At 34.7% G+C, this 20,868-nt stretch overlaps 2 protein-coding genes across 6 annotated transcripts in view; one reads left to right on the top strand and one right to left on the bottom strand.

Moving 5' to 3' along the window:
• Positions 1-571: 571 nt before the first annotated feature.
• LOC145668676 (ATP-dependent DNA/RNA helicase DHX36-like) overlaps positions 572-20,868 on the bottom strand; it is a 111,095-nt gene continuing 90,798 nt past the window's right edge. For all 5 annotated transcript variants that reach the window (XM_081736736.1, XM_081736737.1, XM_081736735.1 and 2 more), the window contains exons 16-19: positions 19,046-19,201; positions 17,566-17,869; positions 3,019-3,116; positions 572-829 (exon numbers count right to left, since the gene is read on the bottom strand). In XM_081736736.1, the coding sequence (XP_081592862.1) occupies positions 739-829; positions 3,019-3,116; positions 17,566-17,869; positions 19,046-19,201 (649 nt within the window). In that variant the 3' untranslated portion in view covers positions 572-738. The remainder of the gene's footprint in view (positions 830-3,018; positions 3,117-17,565; positions 17,870-19,045; positions 19,202-20,868) is intronic.
• On the top strand, positions 9,067-16,714 carry LOC145668674 (uncharacterized). Its single transcript, XM_081736734.1, has 2 exons — positions 9,067-12,492; positions 15,373-16,714. The coding sequence occupies exons 1-2, from the start codon at positions 10,518-10,520 to the stop codon at positions 15,393-15,395; spliced, it is 1,998 nt and encodes a 665-aa protein (XP_081592860.1). The 5' UTR covers positions 9,067-10,517; the 3' UTR covers positions 15,396-16,714.

A 20,868-nucleotide genomic window follows, 5' to 3' on the forward strand; every position in this document is an offset into this window, starting at 1 on the left:
TTGGTTATATGCTAGCCATGCAGTTCTAAGCAATAGTATTTTCAAATTTTTTGACGCTTGGGCACAATTTACTACCTTTTGTCTCTACTGTTACAGTAACTTTTGTATTTGGCACTTACATTGTTTTCTACAGCGAGCCTTCAATTGTTTTATCGTCGAATTTCATCATTAAAAGAAATAATAAAAATTAATTTTATCAACTTCTATGACGAACTGTATTAACAGTTATTTGAAACGTACGTAAAATAGAAGAATTGAAATCAACTAAAATACAAGTCAAAGATCAAAATATTACAGAAATTAACTTATTTTTGTTTTAAAAGGGCATCTGCAATGTTACAACATAGTTCAAAACCATGAGTCGCAGGTCAATGGGATAGCCTGGGGATCTCAGGGAGCTCGAACCTTTTAGAAGAAAGCAGGCAAGCAAAAAGTACAGTTTATACTTTTAAAGTAATTTTTGATAAGTTGTGTCTGTCACTTCCTAACTTTGGTCGGGACTACGTTACTGATACACCAACACAAAACTAAAGAGGTGGAACTATAAGTACAATAATAATGCACTGACAACTTCAAAGATGATTTTGTGTATTTTTTAAATTCATATATATAACAAAACAATTTCTCTAGTATCTTTATGTACAGAAATAAATAATATACTTTTTATTATTATTATTATTACAAAAACTCTACTCTCACTGTACAGGAATTTTTGTTCAGTACTATTATTCTGTGTGCTTAATACTCATCCTCACTATCTTCTTGACTATAACTGTACATATCTGGCATCATCTCCATATCTTGTAGGGATATGAGTTCATTTATAGCCCTGAAAGAAAAACACAAGTATTATTTATTTTTCTTTCATTTACTGTTTTCTTTCCACAGATTGCTTTACTATTGTATCCCTTTGATATTATTAACAATCCAAACATTTTAGTGTTTACATCTTTAAATTTTTTTTATAATTTTTCTGTTTATAAAATTTAGGAGTTTCAATCTCCGCAAGAGGCACAGGAAATACAAATTTTAAGTAAAAGCGTTGAAATAAAATTACCGATCAGTTAACGTGAAGTGATTCAATTATCAATCCTACATAGTCTATTTTTAAACTTTCGTAAAAACTGATACATGTATGTTGAACGTAAAATTGTTACCAAGATCGCCATTTTAAATACAACTAAATGTTATTCAGATGTCATTGCTTATACTATATACTGTATATATATATCTAAATATGTATTGGGTGTTCTAAGAATGGCGCCCACGGACTACAGAGGATTATTCTTCAAGCCAAGATAAAGAGAAAAATATATGTGATTGTATGCCTTTCGAGCCCCGTCTGTTGACGCGAGTGGCAACGACGAAGATAAAGAACCTCAGAAAAGATCTACCGATCCATCAAATAATTATCTCGATTCTTTTCAGATGGCAGTTAAAATCAATAGGCATTGATGCTAGCACCACTTATTAGTGTAATAATCGGTGTAACTGCTTGATGGATTCGAGGAGCAATGCTAACGGTTCCAAGTTAATCTGCGACATTCCCACTTAGTGAAATTTTGATTCCCCATAACGGTTGAAGGAGGTCCCGGAGGATATATCATTATATATCATTGTCGCTTTATTTTGACCTGAATAATAGTACTTTGTTGTCCATGGGTGCCATTTGTAGAATACCCGTTATATATATATATATTTGGGTGCTAAATATTAGAAATGAAAGCCAGAGGGTATATATTCACGAATTGAAACAACCACTAACCTGATAATTTAACATAGTCATAAAAATCTGTTAACATTTATACTTATACTTATGAATTCAACACATACAGTATTTAGCAATTCATTGAGTGGTAGGAGCCTTCCCCGTTGATCTAGTAGCTAAGCCACGCGACTTTGGTGCACAACATCCCAGGTCCGATTTCCGATGGAAAAGTATTAAAATTTAAAAGCATTATGGTGATTCAGATCCTACCTTAAACTGTAAATCTATGTCTTATGCAGCCTGAGTGCTGAAAAGGGACACTAAGCTTCAACAGACAACACTGAGTACTATATTCCACATAATTTTCACGGAGACGTTTATACTTCATAAGTAAGATTGATATTCCACCCGTGTTTATTTTGACTGACGTTTCAAACTCACTGACTGCGTTTGTTCTCAAAGTTATACTAATTCGGGGATTTAAGATTTCGATTTCTGGGCTTTTAACATCCATGACTATTTAGCCCGTTACGTATGAGGGATGACGTCCCTCGTCGAGCACACTATCCGGGCATTTGCTTGCTTGGAATGTGGAAAATCCAGGAAAACCTCATTCAGGATGGTTTGCCTGAAAAAGCTTTTACACTTTTTCGACTGAGGGTCCCCATTGGGAATCGAACCCGGGACCGCTCTATACTAATTTGGGGATCTGTTATACAATTACTGTAGTATATTGTAGTAAATTATACCACAGTAATTGTACAACATATCCGCGAATTAGTACAACTCTCAACATACCCGAAATCAGTGCGTTTGAAGCATCAATCAAATAATGTAAACATGGATGAATATCAAAAGTTATGTTTATTGAATATTGAGTAGTAGTTGAAAATGCAACTATGTAACAAACTTAAGTGAAAATTTGAATGTCTACATGTATATGAACAGTTCTTGCATGATTTTATACTCACTTAAATATGTCTCTTACTAAAACATTCAAGTAGCCAGTACAATGTGAACAAGTTTGAAGACAATCAAGACCCTCGATATTTGTAGCTGGTTTGAAAAAGATAGTAGTAGTCTTTTGAAATATTGCAGAGAGTGTTGCGTTATGTGTGCTCTTAGTATATTAGTGGTTGTTTTAGATTAACCTCCCATATAATTTATCAACGCACATACTTGAATACATCCATGAAATTAAGTGTAAACTTAAGAATTTTGTAAAATTTTAAAATATAAGTTAATATTCTTACAAAACAGTGGACCACCAGTTATATACAATTTTCAGCAAAATTATCTCACATACTAACCTGAGAACTTTCACTTCTTTGGAGTTCTGTGTCCAATCAATAACTCCTGGATGACAGACCTTTAGTTCTAACAAGAGATCTAGATGACGCCTCAATTCCTGAAAAGATAAAATAATGATATTAAGTTAATTTATCTTACGGTATATCAAAAGCTTTAACTACTCACTCTCTTCTTTAAAACTCTGCACATTGAAATTCAAATAGGCTTATTCAAGTATGACTAGGCCGGGGATCGAACTCAGTTATGTGGCTTACTATGCCGTTGCGTTGCCACTATGTTGCTTAAGGCTGGTACTCAACTACAGAAAAAACAATATTAAAAAAGAAGAAGAAAACAATAGGTTGTTCCCTCCTTTTCTACATTTCACTATACTCATTCTCTACACTTAATCATATTCCTAAACTGAAAGTTATAAAATCAGAGGTGGTCAACTTTTCTTCGTTAGGGGGCTATTTTTCATTTCAGAAATCACTAGCAGTCTACTTATCTGTTCACTAGCCCAATAGAGGGAATCATGAAATAGTAACAATGATCGATACAGACTGCATGACACAGATCACCACGGGCTACCTGTCACGACTTGTCGCTTGACACGTTGTCACCCCTGAAAAATTCTTGCTCTCACACTATATGTATTATATAATGTGTACGAAGGATAACTATGCGTGAAGTGCAAAAAAACTTATATTAATTCCAAGATTTAAATGTCAATTCCCAGAAATTCTAAGCAGATGTCAGCTATACTAGAAATTAGTAATTTGTTTGTATAAATAGTTTATGGTTAATAAGCAAACTTCACCTACTTTAAACTTTTATATTTCCACGAGAATTTTGTACTAGCATGTTAGGAACTATACGAAAAGGTTTTTACTTATCAACTCATATATGTTAAAATTCAAAATAAATCAAATTTTCACCTGCTGGTTTATATTGTTTGCACAATAATAGTGAATTTTCAATACTGTGAAATAGTTCATAGTTACCCCAGGTAAGAGTACGCAATCACTTTGTACCCTGAAAAATACATTTATTGGTAATGTTTTTGCCAAATGTGATTTTGAAATCTTAAATATAGTGACGTGGGAAAAATATCTCCCAAATCCTATTTGAAATTAGAAAATATAGTATATATATATCAATAGGGAACACTATATGTATTATATAATGTGTCATGTAACATTTCAGCCGAAGATCCACTTCGAAATCCGTGTAGAACACCAAAATGGTGACCATTTAAGATAGCCTCCATGTGCCATTTTTAAATAACTATTCCTTCAACACTATTCATTCGAATTTAATGATAGTACCACATTCCCTTAACAATTAAACAGTCTTTCAACTGCATAATAGCACATGTCCGTATGACGTATGAGCAAAAGGAAATTTGAGGGAAATCGGGAAATTTTCTAAGGAAAAGTACCTTTTTTAAGTTTGGGGACACCAGAGCGATCCCAGGTAAGAGTACGCAATCGCTTTGTATCCTAAAAAATACATTTATTTATTAGTAATAGTTTTGCCCAATATGGTTTTGATATCTTAAATATAGTGACGTGGGAAAAAATAAATAAAATCACTGCTGCTTATAAAATTGAGTATTTCTTTACATCTACAGAATCCCGTGGGGGAAAAAGGAGATATTAAGATTTTTTTTTAAAAAAAAAAGTTACTTATCTAAACTTTCTTGAGCGACTACAATCCATCCATATTTTATGATTCGTATGCCATTCTCTTCAGAATGATGCAATCTTTGAAATGCAATATTGTTTATGTCCCGATAAAGTACGGGAAAGGGAAAGTTTTGGGAAAAGTGCGAAATTTCCCAAAAAGAACCCCCCCCCCTTTTTAGACCTCCTCCTTTTACAGCGGTCCCAGGTGTAAGTACGCAACCCTAACATACCACAAAAAATACGCTGGAGTATTGTTAATGCTTCCTGCAAATACCATTCCGATATCTTATTTAATGACATCGTGAAGAAATATTTCTCAATCATGTTTGCAAGTAAAATATAATTCTAGTAGGGAAAATTACGAAAGAAAATTTCTGGACAGAGTTCTAACCATCTAAATTTTGTGGTTAGTACGTTATTCTCTTTAGAATGGTGGAATGTTTCAAGTGAAATATTGTCCATGAACGCATGAGGTACGAAAAAGGGTAAGTCTATGCCCCCAAATTTATTGAGAGGTAAATCTGGGGTTATTCAGGACATTTAAAAAGTTCACTAAATTCTTTTGTATCTTATCTACTAATTGTTCGATTTAGATGTTCTTAGAGCGGCTTTTTTTTTTCTTTTTTTTCAGGTGAAAGTACGTAACCTTAACGTACCACAAAAATACGCTAGAACATTGTTAATCCTTTGTGCAAACACCATTCCGATATCTTATTTAGAGACGTCGTAAAAAAAAAAAAAAAAAAAAAAAAAAAAAAAAAAAAAAAAAAATCACTTGTTAACAGGGAATTTTTCTGTCCTTATACATTTAACTCTGTACCTTATGGGTTCTGCACATTTTTCAAAACCAGAATTTTTTCACTTGACTCATAAATTTTATTGATAACTTTAAAAAAAAAATCTTCTTAATATCTATTTTTTCCCCCATGGAATTCTGTAGGTGTAAAGAAATACTCATTTTTATAAGCAGCAGTGATTTTATTTATTTTTCCCACGTCACTATATTTAAGATATCAAAATCATATTGGGCAAAACTATTACTAACAAATAAATGTATTTTTTAGGATACAAAGCGATTGCGTACTCTTACCTGGGATCGCTCTGGAGTCCCCAAACTTAAAAAAGGTACTTTTTCTTAGAAAATTTCCCGATTTCCCTCAAATTTCCTTTTGCTCATACGTCATACGGACATGTGTTATATGCAGTTGAAAGACTGTTTAATTGTTAAGGGAATGTGGTACTATCATTAAATTCGAATGAATAGTGTTGAAGGAATAGTTATTTAAAAATGGCACATGGAGGCTATCTTAAATGGTCGCCATTTTGGTGTTCTACACGGATTTCGAAGTGGATCTTCGGCTGAAATGTTACATTTTGACATAAATTATGACCACAGCAAGAGACATATTCCAATCAAAAAGTGCAGCATTTTTTAGTGTACCGAACGTACTATACAATAATGCACATACGACATCATTAATTTTATTAATTATCTTAATTCCATCGAAACATGCTAATTACGGTTGTGAGTTAAGGAATTTTGAAAGAAAGGTGATTGTTTAGTTTCTTACTTAATATGGTTGTACATTGTGCCAAAAAGACCAAATTTCTCATGAATGAAAATTAGAAAGTAAAGATCAACTTGTGACTTATGGAAGTATACGAATAGTATTACAATTTAAATTTTGTTGAATGTATCATAGAAACATTTTATTCTAATACAAGGTTGCTAGTGCTGTTGATAATGAAAATGATCTTATAATTTCTGAACTATGACCATCCCTCCAAATAACAGATTCGACATTGTAGGCCAAATGAGTTTCATGATAACGCAACAAGACCTCCGTAGTGAACAGGTAACAGTCGAGGTAAACTGAAGAAAACGGCGGCTCAAGGTTGACTGACGGCTCCGGATCGTATTCAGCGAATAGTATGCGCTCACGGGCAGCATGGTGGAATATATGACTGTTCAATACAACCGTGGTCAACTCGAAAAGGTATCTTTTATGACCACATGCCGTGCACTCGTACGTATGGGCTACTCCAGCAGACATATCTTAACATCATCCGTGCATCACAGGGCCACGACTTCCCTAGTTAAAAGAACGTGCGAATTGGATATCAAAAGACTGGAATTTTTGCAGGTTGGTACATAGAATTTTACTCCACTCCGTGGATGAGCGTGTGGATATTTAGCGAAAACCCCATTATGTGGTGCAGCTCTCGTTCATGGTGTCAATAATGCAGGCAGATGGCAGTGGCTGTATGGGGGGCGAGACATGTTTACATGACAAAAACTAGTTGCTGGTGGTTGCTGGAAAACAGGTGGTGTACGTTATCGCGATCTCCTGACACACTGACAAGTAAAGGATCCAAATGGATGCATCGAGTTGCGGGATGAGACATAGTGCACCTGATAGAGGATGTGAAAATGTGTGTGTGTGCGAAGTTATAGCGGCTGAGCGCCCTAAGAGACGGAGAAGGCTGGGGTAAAAGTTGGTGGGAGAAGAGCTATAGAAATACATCAAATAAACTGTTGAATAATAAAAAAGTGAAATATAGACAATACAAACGATGGTAGTTTTACATTGGCGAAAAAAGAATGGACAGAGTAATCACGAACCTCCGCCGCCATCTTGAAACCCACCATTTTAAAATCGGTGATATTTTTTGAAATGGAAAGGTAGTCATGCGGCACACGTGTTAAGACTGTGTTTTGATCAGGAATGCAATGCTGCTGTCCGTTTTGTCATATCACTAACTGTTGATGAATTATGGCCTGTTTTATCCCTTTGGATTCCATCACAATACATGCTCGAAATGACCACCCTTTGCAACAATGGTGTGTGTCACACGCCCCTTCCACTCCTCGTGCACACTCAGTAATGTCTTTGGACACACAGAAGATCATGCACCCTTAATCTGCTGCACGAGATGTAGTAAGTTTCGGATCTTGACGGAATGCACTATGGACTGAATGTGGCCCCACAGTTAGAAGTCGAGATCCGAAGAGCGTGGAGGCCACCCCACCAGTCCCCGACGCCCGTTCCACCTCCCAGGGGACTGTTGATTCAAGTACTCCCGCACGCCAAGCCAGGTTATGAATGATAGTGCCACTGTTTCTCAAAGATATGTGGCATCTTATTATTTATCTTCGTTGCAGATAGTCTCTTTATCTTTTGCTCGTGTGCAGAGGATTCAAATTTTCTTGCGAAAATTTATACATGTTGCACACAGACAAGGACTTTTTCCGCTTCCCGGATATTTCTTCTGTTTCGTTTCAATAGTTGTACGCTTTTCGTAGTTGCCCTTGGGTATAATGCACTGGACTTTTTCTTGGCGGGGAAGCCATATATGAGAGGCTTCTGCTTTGTGGCGAACAACTACATTCTACAGCTTCAATGGATGATTTTAATTTAGAAACAACATCTTGCTCTTCTAAACCATTATCGGTTTATCAACATCACCACCTTCATCCGGTTCCAAGTCGTCATCGATCACCAATGTTTGTATCTCATTTACTACACTTTCATTTTCTTCCAACTTTTTATTTCTTTCAAACACACTGTATTCCTCCGACGATGGATCATCATTGCAAGTTCCGAACTAGTGAACCAACATTATCACAATAATCGAAGGTTTCATATTACAAACAAACCGATCAAACAATGCGACATGACAGATACTCGAGAAAACTACCTCACCTGATAACTTTTTTTCCGGTACAACTTCAATGCACTAGTTCACTTTTTATCAAGATATTACATGCTACCCTCGTCCCAAGTTGCTATTGCTGACGAAGGTGGACAAAGAAAGGCGAGTGAAAAATATAGCAAGTGGTGAAAAATAGTAGTTTGTGGTTAACGTACAGTACGTAATAATTGCATTACAATCTATCAGATTTTATTGTGTTATGATCTATAGTAGTAAGTATGTCATTTAACAAAAGGTACCTATATAAACTCCACATTGTTTTCATTAAAAAAAAAAAAAAAAGTTTTCTTCGGCACTATATGAAGCAAATTGGAAGTAATGCCATAAATAATAATGTGATAATATACAACTTGGATATCAAATTTCACTGTTAGTTTCACTTGGCTTGTAGATATGTTTAACTTATATGTGTTCTCGTGATAATCCAAACTTTCAACATACGAGTATCAGTCTCCTAGATTTTCATAAATAACTATAAAGATGGTCCTAAATCTTCAAAATAAGTACAGATAACGATCACTAAAGTTCATAATTGACTTCTTGAGAACATGCTGGCCCTAATTGATATATTACATGACTACCTTTCCATTTCACAAAATAGCACAGATTTCAAAACGGCGGATTTCAAGATGGCGGTGTAACCCACCCAAGTTTCATAAAAAAATGAAACGTTGTAAAGGAAAATTTTTGTGAGATGAAACTCCAGTTTACTGTTAAGTTGGTTCTTTCTCTTGGAGTTGGAAGCACTGCTTAACCTTCGGTTGGATTTGCGCGAGTCGTCGATCGGGATGACGTCACGTTGCAGCCGAGGTTCTGGCTTTAAGACCGAAGCGCTTTGCAGTGTATAAAATGAGGTAAGAGTGATAGGTCCTCTGAATGAAAATGGGTCGTTAAAATTAATATTCTTTCCGTATAATCGTATAGTTTAGTTAATTTCTTTTGAAATCTATAACAATTCCTGACTATAGTTATTATTTAGAAGCATTATTATTATTCAATATATTTTGGAAGCACTTATTTCTAAAACATTGCGAAAGGAAAAGTAAGAAAGTAAAATAGTTAATTGAATAGTTCATGTTACTGGTTTTGTGTAGGCAGAATTAAGCCTTGAGTTAAAACATGTTGATTCTTGTTTTTCCTTGATAAAACTAAAGAAAAGTCGCCAGTCAGGAAGTTTAATATATTGAAATTACGGAAAATATTAAGGCTAGTGGAGACTTCAAATGAATGATTTATGTCTTTGGTCCGCTTTGAAAAGGAAAGAAAAAAAAAAAGAGGAATCTATAGAGTTACAGATGAGCTGATGCTCGTAACTCATGTATTTTGACCCATATTTAAGGAATCTTTTCCTCCCACATTTTCATTCCAAAGAAAGCCACTTTGCAGTAACTTCGAGTTCCATACATTTTAATGATATTGTTATATAGGTTTCTAAATTCTATATTTTGGATTTACGATTGGTTATAGTATTTACTTCAGAAATTTTGTTACTTGGAAAAAAAAAATCCTTTTGGGAAAAATGTTACTTGCTAACGGCGATTTCTATTAATGATATTATTACTTGTTAAAATTGTTGAATGTTTTCTATATTACTATTTATATAACACGTTTCGGATTTGTTATAATAAAATTTTCCATTTTGTTAGAAAACTTTTTCCATTTTCAAGTAGTTGTAGACAAATTCCTGATTATCTTAATAGTGATATTTTGCATACAGTATAAGCCTTTTCCAGTATTGAACCTCACTCTTCACGTCGTCATTATTCTCAGCCGTGGGGGAGTGGAATTCTCCTTTCTCTCTCCTTTTAAAATTCTTATATTCTAAAGGGGGAAGTGGGGTGACGTCCGTTCTCGCAGGACTGTGGGTAGTGGGGGCTATTTGAAGATTATATGTGTATCGTTCATCCGTTACATATATAATTTTTAAATAAAAATAAATTTTATACACTGCCCTGGAAAGGCAAATTTATGCTGGCTTCGAGGTCCGGTTCGGGGAGGTCCAGCAAAAGTGTTCCCCTTTATATTCTAAAATTTATGTGTATTTCTTTGGTCAAATTAACCTCTAAATTAAATAACATATTTTCATTATACTATGCCTTTCTTGTTGAGTAATATAAATGTTGTATATGAATGTTAATGTAAAATACTTAATACAGTGTTGCCGGGGTCGGATACAAAATTTATGGTTTAGTAGGTCATTGTGTAATAAGCAGATAATTATTGATAAGGTTGTAAAAATAGTAGTAATTATTCTTTTGGTTTCTTTGTGCTTAATATTTTGTGGTGTGCTTGTAAGGATGGCACAGTCAAAGGAGACGCATGTAAAGTATAGATTTTCGGATTCTTCAAGTTCTAGTGGGGATGAATTTCTTGGATATTCTTATGAATTTAGTAATCCTATGTTTGATCATTTAAGGCCTTCAGCCCATATTCAAGTGAATCCTCACGAACCTTTACTAGGTGGTCAAAGTAGACCATTTCAGAATCAAAATTTTAACGTGGATCCACAAAGTAATGTGGGACACAGTACACAGTTTGCGAATTCCTCGCCTAATTTAAGAGCAGGAGGGAGTCAGAGCTTTCAAAATAAATATAGAGATCGACCATTTAATATGGCAGCTTCATTAAATTTAAATTTTGAGAAATTTGCTTCGGAAGGAATCTATAAATCTTTGTTGCATGATATTAATAGTCTACCTATAATAGATGGTACCAATACTGAGTCTACATTTCAGTTTTTATTAAAACTTGATAGTATTGTCAGAGGTAAGGGTTTGCCTTTAGATCTTGTGTTAGTAGCTTGTCTTTCTCGTACAAAAGGAGAAATGCAAGAAGTTATACAATCGTTTATTGGGGACGCTTCCCCTTGGCAAACAGTTTGTAGACATTTAGTGGTGCGATTTATTTCCACTATTGGTAGAACACAATTCATGCGACTATTTTTCTACGTTCCCATGCGGGAGGATCATTCATTATATGAGTTCGTAGATAATAAATTATCGATTATTCACGTACTTGATATGTCCTTTGATGAAGCCACCATTTGTAGTTTAATCACTAATATGGTAACGCCTTCTGCCCATCAATTTCTAACTGAAAGAGGTATGCCTATCGATTTAAATCAATTGTATTTAGCTGCAGAACACTATGACGCTTTGCATAGATATAGGAAAGATTATTATCGATTACGTAATCAAGGTAGTAGCGTACGGGACTTGGTACCACCCCGTAAATCATCTTCCTTTATCGGAGCGAAAAACACAAAACAGCAAGTAGTGTTGCAATCTCGTGAACCAATAAATTTACATAAAACTTTAGTTTCTCCAGCTATGTATTCTTTACCATCTAACTATAAAAATTTTGATAAGGCGGAATTTTCTCATAATCATAATTTAGAATCTCAGTACTTAACTCAAAATAACTTAGACTTAAAACAAAATGGTAGTAAATTGGAAAATTTATTAGCGATTCCTGTTTACATTACGGGCATGCGTTTTAAATGCTTAATTGATACTGGGAGTACGAACTCTTATTTGGCTCGACATCTTTATGATGAACTTAGAAAAAAATGTAAAATAAGAACAGAAAAGGTGAACGTTCAGACGATTGGCTTAGGAAATGTACAAGTAACAGTGGATATGAGAGTAAGACTATATTTTAAAATTGGAAGACACCAATTTAGTGAAATTTTCTTCATCGTGGACTCTAATGAGTTTGATCTTCTGCTTGGAAATGACTTTCATACAAAATACAATTCCGTGATAGACATTGCTGGTAATTTATATAATATAAAAGCTCGGAAGTTAGTGGTTCCTATGATCCGAGCTGATGAACTTTTGTGTGCCCAGACTTCTCTCGCTTCTGCATATACTTCTAGGAATGGGGTGAGTGGAAAGCAGCCGCTATGCGACCTTGGTTGTCCGAAAGCTACACCTCAGCCTAGATCTTTTGGTAATTTCAATCAGAGTTTGACTCCATCGACATCAGTAACCAGAGACAGCGGAGTTAATACCACGTTTGACCCAGGAGTGGAATTCGTTTTTGATCAGTCCATATTGCATCCACCGGAGACTAAACCGGAGGAATCTCAAGGTAATTATACGGTTCCTGATCAATTATTACTATGTGATTCTAATTTACAGGAATATGTTAATAACTTGTTAACTTCATATTCTGATGTTATTGGAAACAAAATTGGTAGAGTAAAAAATTTCACTTACAAAATTGAACTTGCCGATAAAACTCCCATTCGATTGCAACCTTATCAGCTTCCAACGCATAAGCAAAAGGAATTAGATTCTTTTATTGCACAGCTTTTAAAAGACGATATTATAGAGGAAGTAGATTATTCTCCCTACACGTCACCCTGCTTTCTAGTAACAAATTCAGACGGAAGCAGGCGGCTTGTAATTTCATACGGAGAGGTGAACAAAAAGGTGATGGTAAACAGCTATCCTTCTCCTAACATGGAGAATGTAATATCTAGTATTTCGGACAACAATATCTTTTCAAAACTTGATTGTAAATCTTGTTTTCATCAAATTCCTCTGTCTGAAGAGAGTAGAAATATTACTGCTTTTGTGACAAAAAACAAAATCTATCGATATAAATCGGTACCAATGGGATTAGTATTATCACCTTTTGTTTTAAGTAATTTGATGTCAAAAGTCTTTGAAGGGTTAATTGGTAAGAATTTAGAGATATATTTTGATGACATAATTTTATTTAGCAAAGATATTGAGAGTCATAAAGCTCTATTAGAGGAGGTATTATCTCGACTAAGAAATTGGGGAATTACTATTTCAGAAAAGAAGTCCTGTCTATTTCAAACTAGTATTAAATATTTAGGGTTTCGTTTTGAAAATGGCAACATGTCAATAGACCCTGAGAGAATTAAAGCTATCCAGGAGATACCAAAACCAAAGAATAGAAAAGGAGTGAACAGAATATGTTCATTTTTCTCGTTCTATTCTAAATTTATTTATGGGTATTCAGAGTTAATTGCTCCCCTTCAAGAATTAAGATCTGTAAAAAAGCCTTTTAAATGGACTAAAGTTCATGATGAAGCCCTACAAAAATTAAAGGATGCCTTTTGTAGTCAGGTTATTTTAAAAGTCCCAGATATGAATTCCAACTTCGTAATACATTGTGATAGCTCTTTGCGTCATTTTTCTGGGGTTCTCAGCCAATATGATTCGGAAGGGAATCTTAGACCTGTATCTATGTTTAGTCGGGCAATTCCACAATCTGACTGGAGTAAAAATATATACGAGTTAGAACTTAAGGCTCTTTCTTTATCTTTGGAAAAATTCGAGTATTATTTGGCAAATCCCTTTGTAGTATATACTGATAGTAAGAGTTTAACTTGGTTACTTAATAACCATAAAAGACAAAGGAGATATGGAACCATGTTAGAGAAAATCTCGAGGTTTAAATTTCGTATAGTCCATGTAAGATCAAAAATAAATAATATAGCCGATTTCCTTTCAAGGGTTGGAAACCATCTAGAATTCTATACAAAAGATGAAAATACAATGGAAGTCGTAAAAGATCATAATAAAACAGTAAATTTGTCTTTCATTAATTTTTGGCAAAATCCTGTGTTTAATGTGCCTCTTACAGATCACCAGAGGAAGGATCCTGAATTAAGAGAGATTATCAATAGGTTAGAGCAAAAGGAAGAAGTTCCTCTGTATGTATTAAGAAATAAGATCTTGTTTAAAAAGACAAAAGGTAAAGGGAATAATGGATTTAGAATTGTAATACCTAATTCTTTAATTCAGTCGATTATTGAGTATTCTCATTGTCCAATAATTCATGGTGGGCATATGGGATATCGAAAAACCATTGCTAAGGTCGCTGAAAAGTATACCTGGCCTACTTTATATTCTGACATTAAGAATTTTATACAATCTTGTCATTTGTGCCAAACCTGTAAAGATTCTAATCGAAAACCTATGGGTCAATATTTTACAAAAAAGGTAATGCACCCAAATTATACCTGGTTTATTGATATTGCAGGGAAATTGCCTAGTAGTTCTGGATTTGAATATATTTTAATTGTCACTGACGCCTATAGTCGTTTTGTCTTTTTAGAACCTTTAAGACGACTAACCTCAAAAATCATCTGTAATAAGTTACAGGAATTATTTCTTCGATACGGCTTTCCTGGTAAAGTCCTAAGTGATGGCGCTTCTTATTTCGTGAGTGATTACTTCTTGAAATTCTTGTATAGCTATGGTATACAGAGTGTAAAATTCTCCCCATATAACCCACAATCGAACAGAGCCGAACGCACGGTGAGATCGGTTAAAAATTTAATTCGTATTTATGTTGATAAGTCTCAACAGAATTGGGCCCAATTACTATCTAAAATTGCTTTTACTATTAACATAAGTATGAATGAAACTACTGGGACCAGTCCATGTGAACTTTATATGGGACGGAAATTTTACCATCCATTAGATGTTAAATGGTTGATGGATTTAGATCTTTTAGACGACGACCAGAATAAAGAGCAAAAATTAGTCAATATAAATAATAACATTGAACGCGCTTGGAAACATAGTGCGAAGGTATATAGTCAAAAACATAGTCCTGTTAATTTAAATATTGATGATTTAGTATTGGTTAAAAGGTTCATGAAAATTTCAGCAGAGAAACATTTCAATCCAAAAATCGCCCCTCAGTGGGAAGGCCCATATCGCCTTATTTCTAAACCTACACCAAATACAGTTTGGCTAGAAAATATTGAAAGACCATATGTTCATATAAAACGCCATGTTCGTTTTTGTAAGAAATATTTTCCACCAAGACAAGTTAATCAACCTAACCCATAAGGTAACACAGAAAAAAAAGATTTGATATGAGAATTGAGGTTAAGTAAATTATTAATATTGTACTTATTTATATATTTTAGGATGTTTGTTCGAACAAATTTTGTGTTTTGTATATTTTTTTTTATTCCTGCAGGAATGCCTCGTCCGAGAAAGTGAGAGGTCAACCCTTTTCATTTTGTAAATACCTCATCATCATCCTTTGTGTATGTTATGTAAGGAATTGGAAAATTTACTGTAGAAGTTTGTAAAGAAGGCGTTAGCATTTGAATATTTATGGAAGATTTGGTAATGTATTGAAATTATTTTATTATTCAACTTGGGATTTGTTATGGTTAGGAATTTTTTTTTGACCGACCCTCGGATATTATGTAACCCACCCAAGTTTCATAATAAAATGAAACGTTGTAAAGGAAAATTTTTGTGAGATGAAACTCCAGTTTACTGTTAAGTTGGTTCTTTCTCTTGGAGTTGGAAGCACTGCTTAACCTTCGGTTGGATTTGCGCGAGTCGTCGATCGGGATGACGTCACGTTGCAGCCGAGGTTCTGGCTTTAAGACCGAAGCGCTTTGCAGTGTATAAAATGAGGTAAGAGTGATAGGTCCTCTGAATGAAAATGGGTCGTTAAAATTAATATTCTTTCCGTATAATCGTATAGTTTAGTTAATTTCTTTTGAAATCTATAACAATTCCTGACTATAGTTATTATTTAGAAGCATTATTATTATTCAATATATTTTGGAAGCACTTATTTCTAAAACATTGCGAAAGGAAAAGTAAGAAAGTAAAATAGTTAATTGAATAGTTCATGTTACTGGTTTTGTGTAGGCAGAATTAAGCCTTGAGTTAAAACATGTTGATTCTTGTTTTTCCTTGATAAAACTAAAGAAAAGTCGCCAGTCAGGAAGTTTAATATATTGAAATTACGGAAAATATTAAGGCTAGTGGAGACTTCAAATGAATGATTTATGTCTTTGGTCCGCTTTGAAAAGGAAAGAAAAAAAAAAAGAGGAATCTATAGAGTTACAGATGAGCTGATGCTCGTAACTCATGTATTTTGACCCATATTTAAGGAATCTTTTCCTCCCACATTTTCATTCCAAAGAAAGCCACTTTGCAGTAACTTCGAGTTCCATACATTTTAATGATATTGTTATATAGGTTTCTAAATTCTATATTTTGGATTTACGATTGGTTATAGTATTTACTTCAGAAATTTTGTTACTTGGAAAAAAAAAAAATCCTTTTGGGAAAAATGTTACTTGCTAACGGCGATTTCTATTAATGATATTATTACTTGTTAAAATTGTTGAATGTTTTCTATATTACTATTTATATAACACGTTTCGGATTTGTTATAATAAAATTTTCCATTTTGTTAGAAAACTTTTTCCATTTTCAAGTAGTTGTAGACAAATTCCTGATTATCTTAATAGTGATATTTTGCATACAGTATAAGCCTTTTCCAGTATTGAACCTCACTCTTCACGTCGTCATTATTCTCAGCCGTGGAGGAGTGGAATTCTCCTTTCTCTCTCCTTTTAAAATTCTTATATTCTAAAGGGGGAAGTGGGGTGACGTCCGTTCTCGCAGGACTGTGGGTAGTGGGGGCTATTTGAAGATTATATGTGTATCGTTCATCCGTTACAGCGGCGAAGATTTAAGATCAATTCTGCCCATTCTTCCTTTGCCAATATGTGAAACTACCACTCTTTGCATTGTCTATGTATCACTATTTTTATGATTCAACAGTTTATTTGATGTATTTCTATAACGTAGCATAACCCTTCTCCACCAACTTTGACTCACTCTCCCTCCGTTTCTTATGGCGCTCAGCCGTCCGCCATCCAGATATAACTTTGCACATACACATATTTTCACATTCTCTATCAGGTGCACTATGTCTCATCCCGCAACTCGATTCATCCATTGGACCCTTTACTTGTGAGAGCATCGCACCAACATGTGAACTAACATTTTTCATGCCCCCCAAATTAACCGGATCCCAATCTCATTGAGCATTTGTGGAACGTGCTACAGAATAGGACACCCAGTTTCTAGAAACATCCCCATCCATATTTGGGCATTGGACACTGCTAGTAGCTTGGTTAGTCATACCAATGGACGAGTACAGGTATCTTATTACATCTATGGCTCATCGGATATCGCTGATATATGGAAAATCATTGATTGGATTTATGTTTAGTATAAAGTTTCCGAGTTTTCTAAATCACTATTATCACGGTAAATTAACTTAACAGTTAAAAATGATCGAGCACATTAACACACAAACTTAAAATATAATAATAATTTATAATTAAAAGCTAACCTTAATCAAATTAACAGTCTTGTGATCACATCTTAATTTTATGTGTTCGTCTATTGTGATAACTTCTACGTCATTGGTAACAGAAGATTCAATGCCCTTTCCAAAAAATATAAGAGGAAAACTTGAGATCATGGTTGAGTCATGAATAAAAATTCCATTTGTCTTCAATTTCATGTGGTATATAAGGAAAGGACTAGGGAAGTCTCTTTCTGTCTCATTTACAGATTTCGGATGCAACTGAACTTTTCCATCTTGCGGCGTCGAAAATGATATCCTCTTCATTCCATTCCTTTTCTCTCTAACACTGTAAATTGAAAAGAATAAATTAGAATAACAAAGTTACTTGAATTTCAATTAATAAAAAGGAACATAAATAATATAATATTCTACAGTAAAAAAAAAGTTAATGAATTGCTGCACAAAAAACTTTCCAAAAATTGCTTAAGGAAACGTATTTTTAAAGTAAATTCCAGCTCTCATTTTCAGGATAAACAGGCAAAAAATACACCTTGTTTTCAGCACGGTTATAGCTTACCATCTACAAGTTTACATGATCTAAACCAGTCAATTCCAACCGAATGGTTTGTTACGTCATAGTTTGCTTCTCACCTGTTCAGTTTGAGGGGATGGATATGGCAAAGATCCGATGTTGATAAGACAGTGGTGACAAGCAAGCAAGAACAGTCACAGTGTAGTAGATGGTTTTGGAGTCACACTACTCGGGATAAATGACTGCACTTTCAGTGCCAACACTTGCTCTTCTACGTCATCCCCTCCTCTCCTTTCCTCATTGTATTCCTCTCTGTTTTTCTTAAGACTGTGAAACCGCGCTCCTACGCCATACAATGGTGAGTTGGAAATGACTGATTTAAACCAATGGAAACAACATTAAGATGGAGCCCGAGCATTTGCACCAAGGGCAACACATCTGAAGCTACACAAACGTGAAATTATGGCCATAGGTATATTTAAAATTCCTTTTATAATGGTTGTTGGTAAAGCCCAGCTTTTATTAATTACAGAATATAAACGAGGAGCCTTAAACAAAACAAATAAGACATTTCTTTCTCAGACTATGAATATAGAACTACGAATATTACCCCGAGATTCGGCTGATGGGAGGCAGTCAGCGACAGAATTTGAATCCAGGACTCCCCTGCGAAGCATGTACGCTAACCTTTGTTGTACGCCCATTTCCCTTCCCACTGAAAAGCAGACAATGAAATACAACGTAAGTATACAGGTTATTTAAAAAGAAGTGCCAACTCTTCTCACGTCAGATACCTGTGTGGCAGGACTGCAAATTGACAATGATTAACGTGTTGACGGTGTATGACGCCTTCCTCGCGTGTTGCAGGTGATAAAGATGGGAGGCAATTACATTGAAGGAATGTAACAGGTACTATTCTGTGTATAAAGCCAGATATGAATTACAATAACGTTACCTTTACTTTTTAAGAATACATTGAATTTAACTTACGTTACATATGCTACATTCGGATATAGTCCAGCGGTAATTATAGCTTTAATTAACCCAAGGTTGAATGAATTTTTATTGTTGTCTGGGTCTTTTGGATCAGCACTATGCAGAAAATTCATCTCAAATAAGCGCTCTCCAAACTGTTTCTTCATATCCCTGAAAACAATAAGTATGACTAAATTATATTCAAGCCTAACGAATGATACTAAGAGACACCAATATGTTAAGCATGACTAAACCAGAATTTTTACCATGCTTCAACAATTTTTAACGCTCGCTTCAATAATTTCAACTATTTCTCGTTGATGTTGATGGAAATAATAATACTAATAACAATAATAATTGAAGCGAGCGTTAGCGAAGTTTCCTACTATTCGATTTGATTGACATTTGTCAGTGTGTCTGTCTGTTTCACAATAACTCATGCAAAACACATCCGAGTATAATGAAACTTGGTATGTACTTTCCTTCCATTTGCACAAATATTCTTACTGTTTGGGATTGCAATCCATTAAGTATAAGAGGGATAAAAGGGCTTAAAAAAACCTATGTTACAAGTTTACACATATAGATGCAAGACAATTTTCCATTATAAATCACGTAAAAAATTTTCGATGACAAAACTTAATGTATATTTCTTTATGGTGTTTTGAATATCTCTCTAACTTGGTGTTAAAATCTGCCCAAAATGAAAGTCTGAATTTACCCCCTCCCTAAATTAAAAAATATGTTCCATGATAATATTCGTTAAAAAATGATCGATTTTTGGCATAATATGTTGTACATTTTTCTTGGGGCTTCCCAGTCATCTCCCTTTGCAAGGAGTTAAAATCAGTAAATAAAAATTGTAGTGGATTCAGCAACGGAAATACACTAGTTGGCGCCCGGGGCAAGAATTCGCCTTAGCGCCCCCTGGCCAACCAAACCAAAACGCTCCCCCAAATATTTGCCCAATTTTGCGCGCTCCCAATCCGGCGCCCAGGGCACAAGCCCCGTTTTCCCCCTAGTTACGTCACTGAGTAGATTTACCCTGTGATCCTTTCCCCTCCTCACCGATTTCTTTCCACGATGAATTTTCTAAAATTCATTCGGTTCTGATACAATATAATGAACACTTTCTCTCTTTTTCATAGTCCTCAGTGCTTGAAATTAAAATCAGTCAAGACTAAGCGTTATTTTCAGTCCCTCCTCATCTCGTATGGATTACTCTCCCACCAACTTAAAGAATATGTTCCAAAATAATTTCCACTACAACTGTTCGGTTTTAACGTACGGTGTCGTACATTTTCTCTAAGGCATCACAATCATTCTGCATGGGGCTGAAATCTGTAAAGAATAACGTTGTGGCAATCTCCCCCCCCTCCCCAGATACTTTTCCACCAAAATATTTTCTAGCCCTCCCCCGTTGATCTAGTGGCTATCGCGAGCGCCTTTGTTGCATGAGGTCCCAAGTTTGATTTCCAGAGGGAAGACATAGAAGTTTGAACACACAACAACGGTTCGGATTCAACTTATAGATCCACGTCTCAAATAGGCTCGGAGTTCAAAGGAATGCTAAACTTCAATCCAACTAAACAAAACATTATCTGTTTTCTCCGATGAAGGTCATAATACAGTGACTAAAACTATTGAAAAATAAAAGAATATATATCCTCCAATTTTAGTAATATGCAAATTAAGTATGTTCATGTTAATTTACATAATATTTAAATATAATGTATTTTCGCAAGTTTGGAGTTAACTATATTTTGTTCTACACCATAATGTCAGATAGCTGATGCTGTTATGTCTTACGGCGAATGAGTCGAAAGTGCGATCAAACT

Source organism: Thermobia domestica, chromosome 13 (genome assembly GCF_964235325.1).
Source record: "Thermobia domestica chromosome 13, izTheDome1.hap1.1, whole genome shotgun sequence".
NCBI lineage: Eukaryota > Metazoa > Arthropoda > Insecta > Zygentoma > Lepismatidae > Thermobia > Thermobia domestica.